The sequence below is a fragment of the Ovis aries genome, chromosome X, assembly GCF_016772045.2.
Source record: "Ovis aries strain OAR_USU_Benz2616 breed Rambouillet chromosome X, ARS-UI_Ramb_v3.0, whole genome shotgun sequence".
NCBI lineage: Eukaryota > Metazoa > Chordata > Mammalia > Artiodactyla > Bovidae > Ovis > Ovis aries.
The window spans coordinates 5,943,710-5,961,470 of NC_056080.1; the positions used below are offsets into that span (position 1 = coordinate 5,943,710).

General features: G+C 52.4%; 2 protein-coding genes across 7 annotated transcripts in view; one reads left to right on the plus strand and one right to left on the minus strand.

Annotated features, from left to right (window-relative positions):
• ARSH (arylsulfatase family member H) overlaps positions 1-2,359 on the minus strand; it is a 50,057-nt gene extending 47,698 nt beyond the window's left edge. Inside the window, exon 1 of the mRNA XM_060408333.1 lies at positions 2,246-2,359. The gene's annotated coding sequence lies outside the window, so the exon portion shown is untranslated. The remainder of the gene's footprint in view (positions 1-2,245) is intronic.
• On the plus strand, positions 1,148-17,710 carry ARSD (arylsulfatase D). 6 transcript variants are annotated; one of them, XM_042242542.2, is made up of 10 exons: positions 1,154-1,538; positions 4,269-4,418; positions 5,340-5,461; positions 6,704-6,826; positions 8,727-9,150; positions 9,997-10,133; positions 10,812-10,946; positions 11,616-11,778; positions 13,660-13,781; positions 16,718-17,710. In XM_042242542.2, the coding sequence occupies exons 1-10, from the start codon at positions 1,375-1,377 to the stop codon at positions 17,080-17,082; spliced, it is 1,905 nt and encodes a 634-aa protein (XP_042098476.2). In that variant the 5' UTR covers positions 1,154-1,374; the 3' UTR covers positions 17,083-17,710. The 6 variants fall into 6 exon arrangements, with proteins under 6 accessions (XP_042098477.2, XP_042098476.2, XP_027818628.1 ...); XM_027962827.2 differs by lacking the exon at positions 1,154-1,538 and adding an exon at positions 1,653-1,716; XM_060408323.1 differs by lacking the exon at positions 1,154-1,538 and adding an exon at positions 3,202-3,558.
• The last annotated feature ends 51 nt before the right edge of the window (positions 17,711-17,761 follow it).

The window sequence follows — 17,761 nt, forward strand, 5'->3', positions numbered from 1 at the left end:
ATCCTAACTGCAGAGCCGCAAAGGAGACGAAGACATAAAGGACAGACTTGCGGACACAGCGGGGGAAGGACAGACGGATAGGATAGCCTTGAAACCTATGTCCGATCATTCGTAAGGTAGAGAGCCAGTTGGAATTTGCCGTACGATGCTAGGAAGCCAAAGCTGGCGCTCTGTGACAACCTATAGGGGTAGGAGAGGGAGGGAAGTTCAAGAGGAAGGGGATATATGTATACCTACGGCTGATTCATGTTGATGGATGTCAAAAACCACCACAATATTGGGAAGTAATGACTCTCCAATAAAAAAGCCTCCAAAGCTAAAATATACAAATGAACTTATCTACACAACAGAAACCAGGTCTGATGCATGCATCAGGAAGACCCCCCTGGAGGAGGAAATGGAAACCCACTCCAGGATTCTTGCCTGGAGAATCTCACGGACAGAGGAGCCTGGCGGGCTACAGCCCACGGGGTCGCAAAGAGTCGGACACGACTGAGCAATGAACACACACACCCACACATAGAAACAGAAACAGGCTCACAGATGTAGAGAACAAACTCGGGGTGGACAGGCTATACTGGGAGATTGGAATTGATACATTCAGACTACGATGTATTAAATGCCTTTCTTTCTTTCTTTTTTTTTTTTTTTGCTACTCAAATATAATAGTATATTTTGAAAGGCAAAAAGAATCTAGATCTAAGTTTTTGGAAATACTATGCACATTTAGAGGAACTGTTGTTAAATGGCTTTCTCTGTGGCACTGGTGGTGAAGAACCTGCCTGCCAATGCAGGAGACGTAAAGAGACACAGGTTCTATCCCTGGGTGGGGAAGATTCCCTGGAGAAGGAAGTGGCAAGCTACTCCATCCAGGGTCGCTGCCTGGAGAGTCCCACGGACAGAGGAGCCTGGCAGGTTATACAGTCCACGGGGTCGCAAAGTGTCGGACACAACCAAAGCAATTTAGCACACGTGTATCAAACAAATAACCTGTCAGAACCTAGTGCATAGCTCAGGGAACTCTACTCAGTGCCCCGTGGCGACCTGAATGGGAAGGAAATACAAAAAAGAGTGGATCCATGCGCATGTTTGCTGATTCACTCTGCTGTACTCCTGAAACTGACACAAGATTCGTAAATCAACTCTAGTCCAATAACAGAAGAGTCTTGAGAGTCCCTTGGACTGCAAGGAGATCCAACCAGTCCATCCTAAAGGAAATCAGCCGTGAATATCCATTGGAAGGACTGTTGCTGAACCTGAAGCTCCAATATTCTGGCCACATGCTGCGAAGAGCTGACTCACTGGGAAAGACCCTGATGCTGGGAAAGACTGAAGGCGGGAGGAAAATGGGGCGACAGAAAATGAGAGGGCTGGATGGACATGAGTTTGAGCAAACTCCGGGAGCTGGTGAAGGACAGGGAAGCCCGGCAGTTCTGTCGTCCTGTGGACTCGCAAAGAGTCAGACACGACTTAGAAACAATTGCACCTCCGCTTTGGCCCGCCACCGAGAAAGCCACCCAGGAAAACCTGTTTAGAAGGTCGGTTTCGCCTGAGGCCCCAGGACTTTAAGCGGATTAGAGCGGGAGGGGGACCCCACACCCCAGATCTCGCCGCTTGGTGGGCGGAACCCAGCGCACGGGGCAAAGTTCCGCGCTCCGGGCCGCGCCCCGCCATGGCGCTCACAGCGCGGAGGAGACGCGCGGCGCACGCCGCCAGGTGCGCGGGACCCTGGGCCCCGGTGCTTCCCCGATCCTGGGGCTGGGGGCGTGGAAACAGGGCAATAGAGTAGAGAGAGGCGTCTAGGGTGATCCACCCACCCACCCACCCGAAGGCCGGCCTGCGCGTGCGCCTCGGAGTCGCCAAAACGCAGCTGGAGGCCAGCTCGCCTTCCTGGACGCCGGCGGGACCAGAGAGCTGGGTTGAGGGCGTCAGGGGGCGGCGGGGGACGGGAGGGAGCGGAAGGAAAGGGACCAGAAGGTGGGGGAGGCGGCGGGGAGGAAGGGCAGGCAGGCAGGCCACGCCCGGGTAGAGGTGGCGCAGCCCTCCCCCGCTCTCCAAAGACTTCCTGTCCCGCCCCAGAGGTCTCCTCCAGCCACTCACTAGCCTCCTTCCAGCCCTCTCGCCGCGCGCCCTCCATCCCCGAAGTAAGACACACCCCCGTTCTGCACACTGACCACCTCCCCACACACCCCACCAGCGTGGCCGTGTGCCTGAAACCCACTAGGATGCAATCGGTCTGCCCTACCTTCTGGACTCTTGGCGAGACTGTAGCCCGCCAGGCTCCTCTGTCCATGGGATGCTCCACGCAAGAAAACTGGAGTCGGTTGTCATTTCCTTCTCCAGGGGATCTTCCCGACCCAGGGATCGAACCCAGGTCTCCAAAGGGCAGGCAGATTCTTTACCTTCTGAGCCACCAGGCAAGCCCCCAGAAGAGGTGATAGGATCCTGATGTATTCCCCTTGCGTTGTTTCAGAGACAGTCCTACACTGTCAGTAACCCGCAACTGAGTCTGACGGAGTGGCTCTGGGAGCCTTCTTTCTGACATGTAACTTCAAAGGGAAGGGTGTTGTAAGCGTGAACACCAGGTAGGGCGGTGCGTTTAGCATAGAGTCCAAGAAAAAAAAAAAAAAACTGAATTGTGGCTCCTGCAGAGTTAGGGGGCAGAAAAAGCAAACTTTAGTTACAGACACGCAGAGTTCCGACCAGTTAAAGTGAAAAAAAAAAAAAAAACCCAACTAGGAACGATCAGGCCTGCTCACTGTTCACTTTGTCTTTATTCTCAGGAAAGGGAAAGAAAAACTCATCCCTCTGTTTTCCCTCACCACAACAAATTCCTCCAAGGGTAACCCCACTCCCCAAGTCTCAGGCCGCGGGCTACAGGTCCCGAAACCCGAGCGCGGCGGAAAGGCCGCCCCCAGCTTCCGGACTGCTTGGCGCGTCGGGGCCCAACACGGGGACGGTGTTGGCACCGGGAAGGCCCTTGCTGGGGACTCGGGTCCGCTGGAGCTTCTAGCGCCCAGGGCCGCAGGGCTTGGGGGGCGGGGAGAGCCTCGGTAAGTCCACCCCCAGGACCGCCCAGATCTCCGTTAGGCCGTGCACACGCCCGCGCGTCGGGGCGGCGCCCGGCACTCGCTGGCGGCGCGCCTTGCAAATCGGAGCTGTGCTGTCTAGGGGACTTTTAATCCCGTATTGATCCTGTACAAACGGAAGTCCCCAGACCACAGGTCCCCAACCCCGAGCACCGCGGAGACGCCGCCCCCGGGTCTCCGGACTGCTTGGCGCATCCGGACGCGGTCGGGGAACGTCCACCGGGACGCGATCGGAGAACGTGGATGGCACCGGGGCCCCTGTTGGGGACTCGGGGATCCGCTGGAGCGTCTAGCCTCCGAGTGCCTCTCGGTTTGGGGGGGCGGGGAGAGCCTGCCCGGGTCCACCACCCAGGACCGCCCAAACCTCGGTGGCGCGCGCGCACGCCGGGTACGCCCCCGACGCTCGCTGGCCGCGCGCTTTTCAAATCCGAGCAGTGATCATTTGATCAAAACAGCTTTGCTGTCTAGGGTACTTTTAATCCCCTATTGATCCTTTAAAAACGTTAAGTCCCCTTCTGTTCCGACCTGGCCCCGTTTCCCTCCTGGCGGAGCCTGGGCCCCCCTCACCCTGGGTTCCCCTCACCCTGGGCCCCCTGCCTCTGTGCGGAAGGCAGCTCTGAGACCCAGGGACAGGCGTGCCCGGCGTGCAGCGAGCATTAATTACCAAGCAGTGCAAGGTGGGGGGCCTGGGCGAATTCAGTGAAAGAAACTGCATTTGCGCGGGTCACGACTTTCAAAAGCAAAAACTAGTGCGTTCAAGTTCTGTGCGGCGCGTGGAATGGATTGGTCAAGCCTCGGGATAAAAATATACAAGGGCTGCAGGCCTTTCTTTGTTAAATCTTCATATAAAGGAAGAGCTTCCAGGGAGGCTCAGTGCTAAAAAATCCCTCAGCCAGTGGAGCAAGCACCGGTTCAGGCTCTGGGTGGGGGAGATCCCCTGCAGAAGGGAAGTAACAATGCATTCTGGTTATTCTTGCCTGGAGAACGCTATGGACGGAGGAGCCTGGTGGGCTCCTGTCAGCGGGGTTGCAGAGAGGCGGACTATGGACGGAGCACACGTGCAGTGGGATGCGAATGCCCTGCACCTTCCCCGCAACCTGTTTGAAAGGCTGACTTTTTCATTCCAAAGGAGACGTTTATTTCATTTTTGGCTTTCCCCCCCTTCTTTCTTCTCTCTAGGAACTCTTTAAATGTGTTGCTCATCATGTGTTTGCTTCTGAAGACTTGCGAGTTAAAATCAGCGAATACGTCTAAACCAAATATTCTGCTGATAATGGCGGACGATCTGGGCATTGGGGATCTCGGTTGCTATGGAAACAACACACTAAGGTACCTCGAGCTGGGGATAGGGGGAGCCGGGAGGCAGTTCTCGGGGTGTGTGTGTGCGTGTTTGGATGAATGAAGCAGACTTCAAATCTGCCCGAAGAAATTAGGAAATTCCTTAAGGCATCAAATTTCCACAGCGAAAGTTATTTTTGGAGCAAAAGTGAGTTATCAACCTTTCTGAGGGGAAGAAGAGAGCACAAGGGACTTCAGAGGGAAAGAAGGAGAGTTAGAGGGAAATCTGAGACTAGGAAGGTGAGAAGAATTCTTAAGATCAGGCCAGTGATTCTGAAGCTCCAGTACTTTGGCCAGCCTGATGCTGAGAAAGATTGAGGGCAGGAGGAGAAGGGGGTGACAGAGGATGAGATGGTTGAATGGCATCATGGATTCGATGGACATGAGTTTGAGCAAGCTCCGGGAGATGGTGAAGGACAGGGAACCCTGGCGTGCTGCAGTCCATGGGGTCTCCAAGCGTCACACACAACTGAGCATGCACGGAAACCTTTGTTGGAGTGCGTGTGAATGATACCATCAGCCGCCACCTCTGAACAGAAGTTTTAGGAACTGCCTCTGCAGATGTGTGTGTGTGTTAGTCATTCAGTTGTGTCCGACTGTGACCGCATGGACTGCAGCCCTCCAGGCTCCTCTGTCCATGGGATTTCCCAGGCAAGGATACTGGAGTGGGTTGCCATTTCCTCCCCCAGGGGATCTTCCCTACGCAGGGATTGAACCCGGTTATACCAAATTGTAGGCAAGTTGCTTTACCATCTGAGCCACCAGGGAGGTCCTGCAGGAGGCAAAATGCAATTACATCTAAAGCAAAGGAAGTTCCTCAAATAGAGAACTCATCCGTATACCTTTCAGCATGGGGACCCCACCCAGCTCGCTCGACCCATCCTAAGGGTGACCTTTGTGTGCTTTGCCCAGGACACCGAACATCGACCGGCTGGCGGAGGAAGGCGTGAGGCTCACCCAGCACCTGGCGGCCGCCCCCCTGTGCACCCCAAGCAGGGCCGCCTTCCTCACGGGGAGACACGCCTTCAGATCAGGTGGGTGTTGTGGGGGGTGGCTGGGGAAAGGGCTGGCCTCGTCCGCCCGTTGACTATCCTTAAAAATGGGGTGGTGGCCATCTCCCGGAGTTAGCCCAAGCTCGTGTCCATTGCATCGGTACGGAGCCAAACCACTTCAGTATATTTCCCAGCGAGAACCCCATCAACTGCTGTATAAAAAGACAAGGGGACTTTGATACAAATAAAAAAAAAGGCTAACACAAAATACAAACTAAAAGAATTAGGTGGTAGGACTTCCCTGGTGTCCAGTGGTTGAGACTCCATGCTCTTCCACTGCGTGCGCCAGAGGTTCAATCCTTGGTCAGAGAACCAGAGTCCACATGTCATAACTAAGACCCTGCACAGCCAAATATATATGTATATGTATATATATCTTAAAAAAAAAAAAAAAGAATCAGGTGGTGGGAGTTCCCTGGCAGCCCAGTGGTTGGGGACTCTTTTTCCAATGCAGGGAGCATGGGTTCCATCCCCTGTCAAGGAACTAGATCCTACTTGACATGACTCAGATCCTGCACAGACAAATAAATAAATATATATTAAACAAAAAGAATCAGGTGGTGGGACTTCCCTGGTAGTCCAGTGATTGAGACTCTGAGCTTCCAGTGGAGGGGACATGGGTTCGATCCCTGGTCTGGGAACTAAGATCCTGAAAATAGCCAAAAAAGAAATCAAGGGCCAACGGTTGATAATGGTTAAAATACAGTCTGCAAATTCACTTTCCTGGAATTATGTAACTATTGTGCTCGTATGCTGCCAAGGTGCTCGGTCATCTCCAGACTCTTTGCAACCCCATGGACTGTGGCCTGCCAGGCTTCTCTGTCCATGGGATTCTCCAGGCAAGAAGACTGGAGTTGGTTGCCATTTCCTTCTCCAGGGGATCTTCCCAACCCAGGGATCGAACCCCCGTCTCCTCCACTGCAGGCAGTTTCTTTACCATCTGAGCCACCAAAAAGCTCTGTAATTACTGAGAATTCAGAAAGCTGAAAGCCTTCAAGGTAACTGATTGTATTCCGTGTTGTTTGTCCAGAATCTTTGAGTCCGTCTCGAGGTCAAGTCGCAGTTTCAGATGGTTCCTCACAGGGTCATCCGTGGTGGAGAACCTCGGTCCCCAGCGGAGACCCTCGGCCTACTTACCAGAAGTAGGGTACTTCCCGGAAGTAGGGTACTTCCGGTTGTTTACCGGAAACCAACGTTTCCTCTCGGCTCTGCTGCTCTCCGCAGGCATGGACGCCACGGATGGCTACCGGGCCCTGCAGTGGAACGCGGGTTCGGGGGGACTCCCGCAGAATGAAACCACGTTTGCGAGGATCCTTCAGCGGCAGGGGTACACCACGGGCCTCATCGGTGTGTGGTGACGCGTGTATTTTTCTGCTTTCTTTGCGTGACGGTGAAGGTCAGGGATCGCAAGACCCTATGTTCCTAGAAAACGTTCAGCTGTGAGAACCCAGACTTAGTTCCTGGTGCCTCTCATGTCTCTTGAATGGTTCACCATGTTGGAATTGAAGAGTCTTTTTTTTTTTTTTTTTAACCCAGTAATTTTATTTTCTTTTAATAATATTCATCTTTCTTTTCTTTATTTTTTTCTAGACTTTTTTTGAGGAGAGTTGTTTCACAGTGTTGTCTTGCTCTCTGCTTTACAGTGAAGTCAGTCAGCCATGAAGAATGCTCCCTCTTGAGCCTCTCGCTCGCCTCGCGCCCCCCACCCGCCTAGGTCATCCCAGAGCCCCCTGCTGAGCTGTGTGGTGGCTTCCCGCTAGCTGTCTGTTTCACACATGGCCGTGTATAGATGTCAGCGCTGCTCTCTCGGTTCGTCCCACCATCTCCTTCCCCTGTTGTGTCCACAAGTCCTTTATCCACGCTCTAGTCTTTATTCCCGCCCAGCGAATAGGTTCATCTGCTGTCTTTCTAAATTCCATACATACGTGTTAACATGGGATACTTGTTTTCTCTTTCTGACTGACTTCACTCTGTAGAGCAGGTTCTGGGTTAATCCACCCTCACCAGCAGTCACTCAAATTCATTCTTTTTTATGGCTGAGTAATATTCCTTTGTCTATACGTGCCGCATCTGTGTCCATTCATCTGTCAATGGACAGTTAGGTTCTTTCTATGTCTTGGCTATCGTAAATAGTGCTGCAGTGAGCGTTGGAGTACGTGCTGCTGCTGAGTCGCTTCGGTCGTGTCCGACTCTGCGACCCCATAGACGGCAGCCCACCAGGCTCCCCCGTCCCTGGGATTCTCCAGGCAGGAACACTGGAGTGGGTTGCCATTTCCTTCTCCAATGCATGAAAGTAAAAAGTCAAAGTGAAGTCGCTCAGTCGTGACTGACTCTTAGTGACCCCATGGACTGCAGCCTACCAGGCTCCTCCGTCCATGGGATTTTCCAGGCAAGAGTACTGGAGTGGGGCGCCATTGTCTCTTCCTGGAGTACGTGAGTTTTTTACAATTATGGTTTTCTCAGGGAGTCCTTGTAACTTTAAAATATTTCTCCATTAGCCTCTTTGCTGGAGGAGTCCATCTTTTCCTCACAGCACTGGTCAGAATGTTCTAGACATTATATTGGTTTAAATGACCACACCTCATCTCAAAACCCAGTGTTAAAACATCAGATGGTGGGACGCTTTGGAGGCGGGATCCTTCTGTATGGTTTCATTCTCCAAAATCCTCACTGCAGCCCGATGTTTTTGTTTCCTTAAATGTAAAAGGGCAGATTCCTGGGTTGGGAACCAGGACAGAGTCTTACAGGTTCTGAAGATAGCTTGTGAGTCGTGGGGCGGGGACCAAGGGAACAAGGGAAAAAATGTCACTTCTTCACATGGAATTTTGGGCACCTGTAGCCTGCCAGGCTCCTCTGTCCATGGGATTCTCCAGGAAAGAATACTGGAGTGAGTTGCCTTTTCCTATTCCAGGAGATTTCCCAAACCCAAGGATTGAACCCGCATCTCTTGTGTCTCCTGCATTGGCAGGCAGATTCGTTACCACTGAGACACCTAGGAAGCCCCTGTTGCTTTTTGGGTGTTGTTGTTCAGTCGCTCAGTCGTGTCTGACTCTCTTCGACCCCATGGACTGCCGCACGCCAGGTTTCCCTGTCCTTCACCGTCTCCGGGAGTTTGCTCAAACTCATGACCACTGAGTTGGTGATGAACCTCCCAGTTACCCTCAGAAAGAGATTTCAGGCAGAATCCCTTAGACGTATGCTGTTCTTTATGTTTCTTTTTTTTTTAAGTTCTTGCTTCTGTCTTCAGGAAAATGGCATCAGGGTATAAACTGTGCCTCGCGCAACGACCACTGCCATCACCCTCTGCACCACGGCTTTGACTATTTCTACGGCATGCCCTTCACGCTGGTCAACGACTGCCACCCAGACAGGCCCCCGGCGCTGGATGCGGGCTTGAGGGCCAAGCTGTGGCTTTCCACCCAGATCATGGCCCTGGGCGTGCTGACCGTCGTGGCCGGCAAAGCCTGCAGGCTGATCTCCGTTTCCTGGAGACTAGTCTTGAGTGTGGCCACCCTGGTCCTGCTCTTTTTCACGTCCTGGTACGCCAGCTTTGGCTTCGTCCGCCGCTGGAACTGCATCCTGATGAGAAACCATGAAGTCACTGAGCAGCCCATGGCTTTGGAAAGAGCTGCGAGCCTCGTGCTCAAGGAGGCTGTCTCCTTTCTTGCAAGGTAATGGCGCTGTTCCCTTGGAAATCAGAGGTGAGTTCTGGGTGCATCTGAGTCTGTTTATCACCGGTGGGAATCTGCCAGCTCTCCAAGCAGACGTGTGTGTGTGTGTCTTAGTCGCTCAGTCGTGTCTGACTCTTTGTGGCCCCGTGGACTGTAGCCCACCAGGCTCCTCTGTCCATGGGATTCTCCGCATGGGAAGATTGGAGTGGGTTGAAACGAGCAGGTAGGTTTGAAGACTTCAACAGTTACACATGGATTGGTTTCCAAAACTCCAGTCTCTTCTTCTTGTTTTGGGCTCTGTTTTCTTTCTGTTAATATAAACGTTCTCTGTGTGCATGCTCAGTTGCTCAGTCGTGTCCGACTCTTGGCGACCCCCATGGACTGTAGCCCACCAGGCTCCTCCGTCCTGGGGATTCTCCAGGCAGGCATACTGGAGTGGGTTGCCATGCCTTGCTCCAGGGGATCTTCTCAACCCAGGGATATGAACCCGGGTCTCTTGCATTGGCAGCTGGATTCTTTACCACTGAGCCACTTGGGATGTCTAGAATATTGTGCAGCACCTTACAAGAGTAAGGGGGCTATGTGTGCTGACACGGAAATGTAGCTGACACGACCCTATGGGGCGTTCCTGGGACAGACCCCCTCCCCCTGTCCTCTGCTGCAGCTCCTGTCTGAAGTATGTAGATCATAGTATCTGATACAGACTTCTTCAGTTGTTTTACAGATGCTAAAACCCCCAGCAAACAGATGTAAATTACTTGATGCCCACGAGCCTTCAGTCTCTAGTTTGAAATCCTGGATCATAGAGATGCTCTTGCAACCAAAGGATGTTTTTTCTCCTTTCAGAAATAAGCACGGTCCTTTCCTGCTCTTTGTGTCTCTGCTGCATGTCCATGTCCCCCTGGTGACCACAGAAAGGTTCCTTGGGAAAAGTCAGCACGGCTTGTACGGCGACAACGTGGAGGAGATGGACTGGCTCGTGGGTAAGTCAGCCCACGGCCAGGCTTCATTAGTTCCTGGCCTTCCCTTGATGGCGGGGTGACACGTGGGTGACCTCCCCAGGAGCCAGCCTCGGTAAAGAATCAAAGACGAAGAGGAAGGTTCTCCCATGTCATCCGCAGATTCCTTCTGTCTTTCCTATTTCTTTTGTCTACTTTTGCACAAAGGCGTCCTGCTAAAGTCTGTGATTGAACGCTGTCACGACAGGACTTCCCAAGCAGTCCAGTGGTTACCACTTCACCTTCCAATGCAGGGGGTGTGGGTTCGATCCCTGGTCGGGGAGCTGAGATCCCACATGCCTTGTGGCCAAAAAACCAAACATACAACAGAAACCGTATTGTAGTACATTTGATAAAGAGCTTAAAAATTAAATGTTAGTCGCTCAGTCGTGTCCGACTCTTTGCGACCCCGTGGACTGCAGTCCATCAGCTCCTCTGTCCATGGGATGGATTCTCCAGGCAAGAACGCTGGAGTAGGTTACCGTGCCCTCCTCCAGGGGATCTTCCCAACCCAGGGATCGAACCCACATCGCCTGCGTCGGCAGGTGGGTGGGTTCTTTCACTACTGAGCCACCTGGGAAACCCTCAGAAAGGAGATGTTGGGTTGAATTCTCAGATGCTGTTTCATTCACGTCGCCCTGAAATGCCGCGTCTTTCCTAAAGGGGAGATTCTGAACGCCGTTGAAACGCACGGCCTGAAAAACACGACTTTCACGTACTTCACCTCTGATCATGGGGGACACTTGGAGGCGAGAGACGGACACGTCCAACTGGGCGGGTGGAATGGAATTTACAGAGGTAAGGCCCGTGGGCATTGGGGTTCCAGGGTAAAATCTCTTTACATTGGTACTTTTAAATATCCGACATGAGGGACTTCCCTGGTGCACTGGTTAAGACTCTGCACTTCCATTGCAGGGTGCACGGGTTCGATCCCTGGTCAGGGAACTAAGATCCCACATGCCTTTCAGCATGGCCAAAAATTTTTTAAAAATAAAATGAATAAAATAAAATTTGATACAGTTCATCTGAACTATTCTGGAGAAGGAAATGGCAACCCACTCCAGCGTTCTCGCCTGGAGAATCCCGTGGCCAGAGGAGCCTTGTGGGCTACAGACTACGTGTGTGTGGTCAGTCACTCTGTCGTGTCTGACTCTTTGCAACCCCACAGACTGTAGCCTGCCAGGCTCCTCTGTCCATGGGATGCTCTAGGTAAGGATACTGGAATGGGTCGCCTGGCCCTCCTCCAGGGGATCTTCCCAACCCAGGGATCGAGCCAGCATCTCATAGACCCCCTGCACTGGCAGGTGGGTGCTTTACCACTAGCGCCGGTGGGCTACAGCGATGGGGTGGCCAAGAGTCGGACGCCACTGAGCGACCGAGCATACACACTGGATACAGACCCACACAAGTACATCCGGGTGTGGCTGGAGCATCTCCTGAGAAGGCAGTGGTGTCGTTCCCTTCCAGGCGGCAAAGGCATGGCCGGCTGGGAAGGCGGGATCCGGGTCCCAGGGATATTCCGGTGGCCTGGGGTCCTGCCGGCCGGCCGCGTGATCCATGAGCCCACCAGCCTGATGGACGTCTTCCCCACTGTGGTCCAGCTGGCAGGCGGCCAGGTGCCCCAGGACAGGTACACTCCTCCCTGCGTCCTGAGAGAGCCCCCTTCCCTCGTCCATATCTTTGGGGAAAATATTCCACGATAGGAGAACGTTTAAAATAGGCTCCCATGTAGGGGACAGGCTGATGTGAAATGACCGCACCCAGGAAAACAAGACTAAACGAACTGTTGGGTCCAGTGACTTGTTTTGGTCTTTTTTTCGGCAAGAGTTTATGTTACGGCATCATAATCCAGAGAAGCAATCGTCAGAATGTGACATCTCCTATTAATCTTCTGAGATGCAATCTTGCCCACGTGTTGGTGCGGCTATGAAAATTTAAAAATTTTTTTTAAGTTTATTTTATTTATATTTAGGCTGTGCCACACAGCACGTGGGATCTTAGTTCCCGGACCAGGGATTGAACCTGTGTCCTTCCTGCACTGAAAGTTCAGCGTCTTAACCTTGCTGGACCACCAGGGAAGTCCCTTGAAAATGTGATTGAAAAATGATTATGTACCTCGATACACACCCAAAAAGTCCCTCTCATACATGAGAAGAAATAGAAGGAAATATTTTGATACAAGATTGGATTTTACTTCCTTTAGGATAACCAATAAGGGACTTCCTTAGATCTCCAGTGGTTAGGAATCCATGTTTCCACTCACAGTGGGTATGGGTTCGATCCCTGCTTGGGGAATGAGGATTCTACCTGTCACCCTCCCCCCCCCAAAAAAAAAAGCCTGAAAAAAAAGGTTACCAATAAATATTTGTGTGTGATGGATAATAATATAAGGTACTTTACCCCTAGTTCTTACTGCAAAAAAAAAGCCATCTTATTAATTTTTTAGTTTAATAGTATTTGTAGTTCAGCAGATTTCTCTGGAGAGAGAGAGCCAGCAGTACATGTGTAGGGGTGTGTGTGTGTGTGTGTGTGTAAGTGAGAAGGGCTCCACTAGTGACTCAGATGGTAAGGAGTGCCTGCCTGCAATGCAGGAGACCCAGGTTCGATCCCTGGGTGGGAAAGATCCCCTGGAGGAGGACATGGCAACTCACTCCAGTCTTCTTGCCTGGAGAATCCCACGGACAGAGGAGCCTGGCAGGCTATAGTCTGTGGGGTCAAAATAAGACATTTATTATAAGGAATTGGCTCACACAGTGGTAGAGACTGGCAAATTGAAATTTGATGTTGGGAAGGCTGCACCGCAAATTCAGGAGTATTTCTGTATCATTGTGTTGAGAGAGAGTTTTCTTTTCTCCAGCAAACCTCAGATTTGTTCTTGACAGCCTTCAACTGATCAGACCAGACTCACCCTCCTAACCCCAGGGCAATGTGCTTTACTCAAAGCTTTGCTATTTAGAGATGTTAACCTCATCTACTATATATAAAATAGATAACCAACAAGGCCTTGCTGTACTGCACAGGGAACTCTGCTCAATGCTCTGTAATCACCTAAATAGGAAAAGAATTTGAAAAAGAATACATACATGCTTTACGTATCACTGATTCATTTTGCCATATACCTACAACTATCATAACGTTGTTCATCAACTATACTCTAATAGAAAATAAAAATTCAAAAATATATAGATAAAATGAAAAATATAAATAAAAGGTTTCTGCTGCCCTAGACTTCAGCCTAGGGGCACAGGCAGCCCAGCTGGAATTTAAGAAGGCTTGGTGTTAATATCTGCGGTCAGCGTGGTGTGTGTTGTTATGTCTGGGTATGTCTGTGTGTCTTCTATGTGTGACGTGCTACACACCGTCTGGGCAGCCCTGGGGAGACGAGGCGTGTCTGATCCACTGTGTGTTACCTGGGGTCCTGGCAGTCTTGAGGTTTCGAAGGTCCCAGGTCCACAGTGCAGCCCGCATAGCCTCAGTCTCAGTCCCTCCCGTGGCCTCTTCCTTGAATCAGGGTCATTGACGGCCGGAGCCTGCTGCCCCTGCTGAGGGGAGATGCTGAGCACTCGGCACACGAGTTCCTGTTTCATTACTGCGGGCAGTATCTCCACGCCGCCCGCTGGCACGACAAGGACAGTGAGTACTCGCCTCCCCACGACTCGGCGGGTGCTGGTCTCCATCAGGGTCCTCCAGGGAAATGGAACCTAGAGGGTGTGTGGGTGCCCGGGTGGATGGGTGGATGCATGGGTGGGTGGATGGATAGATGATGGCTGGGTGACGGATGATGAATGGATGGGTGGGTGATGGATAGATGGATGGGTGGGTGATGGATAGATGATGGCTGGGTGATGGATGATGAATGGATGGGTGGGTGATGGATAGATGATGGCTGGGTGATGGATGATGAATGGATGGATGGGTGATGGATAGATGATGGATGGGTGATGGATGGGTGGGTGATGGGTGATGGATGGATGATGGATGGGTGATGGATGGGTGGGTGATGGGTGATGGATGGATGATGGATGGGTGATGGATGGATGATGGGTGGGTGGATGGGTGATGGATGGATGATGGATGGATGGATGGATGGATGATGGGTGGGTGATGGGTGGGTGGATGGGTGGATGGATGGATGATGGGTGATGAATGGATGGATGATGAGTGGGTGGATGGATGGATGATGGATGATGAATGGATGGATGATGGATGGGTGGGTGATGGATAGATGATGGATGGGTGATGGATGGATGATGAATGATGAATGGATGGATGGGTGATGGATGGATGATGGATGGGTGGATGGATGGATGATGGATGATGAATGGATGGATGATGGGTGGGTGGATGGGTGGATGGGTGATGAATGAATGGATAGATGATGGGTGGGTGGATGGATGGATGATGGATGATGAATGGATGGATGATGAGTGGGTGGATGGATGGATGATGGATGGGTGATAGATGGATGGTGGATGATGGATGGATGGATGGGTTGATGGATGATGGATGGATCGATGATGAATGGATGGATGATGGATGGGTGGATGGGTTGATGGATGATGAATGGATGGATGGATGATGGGTGGATGATGGGTGGGTGGATGGGTGGATGGGTGATGGATGATGGATGGGTGATGGATGGATGATGGATGATGAATGGATGGATGGGTGATGGATGGATGATGGATGATGAATGGATGGATGGGTGATGGATGGATGGTGGGTGGGTGGATGGATGATGGATGATGAATGGATGGATGATGGATGGGTGGGTGGGTGATGGATGGATGATGGGTGGGTGGATGGATGATGGATGATGGATGGGTGATGGGTGGATGATGGGTGGGTGGATGGGTTGATGGATGATGGATGGGTGGATGATGGATGGGTGGATGGGTGATGGGTGGATGATGGGTGGATGATGGGTGGGTGAGTAGATGAATGGATATGTAAATGATGGCTGGATGGATGCATGGATAGATTGATGGGTGGATGGATGATGGATGGATGTGTGGATGGGTAGATGGATGAGTGGATGGACAGATCAGTAGATGAACAGGTGGATGGATGGATAGATGGGTGGATGGCTTGATGGGTGTATGGATGGTGGGTGGATGGATGGATAGACAGACTGATGGATGAACGGGTAGATAGATGGGTGGGTGATGGATGAGTCGATACATAGATGATGAATGGATGGATGGATGATGAATGGATGGATGGGTGATGGATGGATGATGGATGGGTGGATGGATGGATGATGGATGATGAATGGATGGATGATGGATGGGTGGGTGGATGGATGGATGATGGATGGATGATGGATGGGTGGGTGAATAGATGAATGGATATGTAGATGATGGCTGGGTGATGGATGATGAATGGATGGGTGGGTGATGGATAGATGATGGATGGGTGATGGATGGGTGGGTGATGGGTGATGGATGGATGATGGGTGGGTGGATGGGTGGATGGGTGAGGGATGGATGATGGATGGATGATGGATGGATGGATGGATGATGCGTGGGTGATGGGTGGGTGGATGGGTGGATGGATGGATGATGGATGGGTGGGTGATGGATAGATGATGGATGGCTGATGGATGGATGATGGATGATGAATGATGAATGGATGGATGGGTGATGGATGGATGATGGGTGGGTGGATGGATGGATGATGGATGATGGGTGGGTGGGTGGGTGACGGGTGGATGTGTGGAGGGATGGATAAGGGATGGATGTGTGGATACATAGATGATGGGTGGGTATAGATGGGTGGGTGGGTATAGGTGGGTGGGTGGATGGATGCATGGATTGATAAGTGGATGGATAGGTGGATGGATGGATGGGTGGGTGGATAGAACGGTGGTCGGTAAATGCATATATAACAGATGGAAAAGGTGACGTGATAGGTGACTAGATAGAGAAATAGATATACACAGAGATAATAGATGAAGGCGATGGCACCCCACTCCAGTACTCTTGCCTGGCAAATCCCATGGACGGCGGAGCCTGGTAGACTGCAGTCCACAGGGTCGCGAACAGTCAGACACGACTGAGTGACTTGACTTTCACTTTTCACTTTCACGCATTGGAGAAGGAAATGGGAACCCACTCCAGTGTTCTTGCCTGGAGAATCCCAGGGACGGGGGAGCCTGGTGGGCTGCTCTCTATGGGGTCGCACAGAGTCGGACACGACTGAAGGGACTTAGCAGCAGCAGCAGGTAGAATAAATAGTTACATACAGAGGGGCCTTCCTGGTGGCTCAGCTGGTAAAGAATCTGCTTCAGTGCAGGAGACCCGGGTTCAATCCCTGGGTGGGGAAGATCCCCTGGAGGAAGGCATGGCAGCCCACTCCAGTATCCTTGCCTGAATAATCCCATGGACAGAGCAGCCTGGCGGGCTGCAGTCCACGGGGTCACAAAGAGTCAGACACAGCCGCATATAGAGGACACAGCCGCATAAGAGGAAGAGACACAGGTAGAAACAGATGACAAAAGACAGAAAGGTGAGCGATGGAGATGCAGGTGTCCGCGCAGCTGACGGGGCACCGACTCCGTTTGCCCCTAGGCGGAAGGCTCTGGAAGGTCCATTACACCACGCCCCGCTTCCACCCCGAGGGCGCAGGGGCCTGCCACAGCCGCAGCGTGTGCCCCTGCTCGGGAGCCGGCGTGACCCACCACGACCCTCCCCTGCTCTTCGACCTTTCCGAGGACCCGTCCGAGGCCCGGCCCCTGTCGCCCGACGCCGGGCCCCTGTACCACGAGGCGGTGGCCCGCGTGGGCCGGGCGGTCCGGGAGCACCGCCGGTCGCTGCGCCCGGCGCCTGAGCAGCTGTCCTTCTGGAACGTGGTCTGGAAGCCGTGGCTGCAGCCCTGCTGCGGGCCGTTCCCATTCTGCGCATGCTCCCGGGACGCGGACCCCAGGGAGACCTGACCTCGCCGCTCCCCAAGTTACAGCAAGGGGTGGGCGAGCAGGCAGGGAGAACGGGACCCTTGTGTGCTGTCGGGAATGGAGAGCTGCAGCGGCCGCTGGGGGCAACGGGGTGGACGGTCCTCCAGCCACCAAAAAATGGAACTACCCTAGGATGCAGCTAGGCCAGCCCTGCGTGTGTGTCTGTCACTCAGCCATGTCTGAAGGAGTGTTTCGGGCCTGGAAAAGAAAACAACAGTTTCAAAGGTCCTTGCTGAATCATCTAACTTCGGAGAAAACAGAACTTTAGGTCCCACCCTGATGCTCCAGGCCGGTTGCATCTATCTGGGACTTATCACCCCTGTCCAGAAATCTTCCACCCCCTACACCTGCCCAGAAGACTTATCACCTCCTGTCCGGAAACCTTGCACCCCCTACACCTGCCCAGAAGACTTATCACCCCCTGCCCAACTACAAATGCCATCTCAACTAAAGAATACCCAAAACATCCCCCCTGATTAACGTTTCCTTATCGCTTCCATAAACCTCCCTATAAATACGGAGCCTCCCTGATCCCTCTCTGTGCTCAGCCTGATCTTAAGGCCAACCGTCGCCCCTCCTTGCCTGAATAAAGGTAACCTACTTCTATTGAGATCGTCTTTCGTCTTTCTGCCTCGGCCCGAACTATACCTTACAATGTCCA

What these genes read in the sequence shown, in the direction of transcription:
- ARSD (XM_042242542.2), top strand. Translation starts at nt 1,375, where the DNA reads ATGGACATGAGTTTGAGCAAACTCCGGGAGCTGGTGAAGGACAGGGAA. An exon ending in TATGGAAACAACACACTAAG is followed by an intron (nt 4,419 to 5,339) that starts GTACCTCGAGCT and finishes TGCTTTGCCCAG; the next exon opens with GACACCGAACATCGACCGGC. An exon ending in GGAGATGGACTGGCTCGTGG is followed by an intron (nt 10,134 to 10,811) that starts GTAAGTCAGCCC and finishes TCTTTCCTAAAG; the next exon opens with GGGAGATTCTGAACGCCGTT.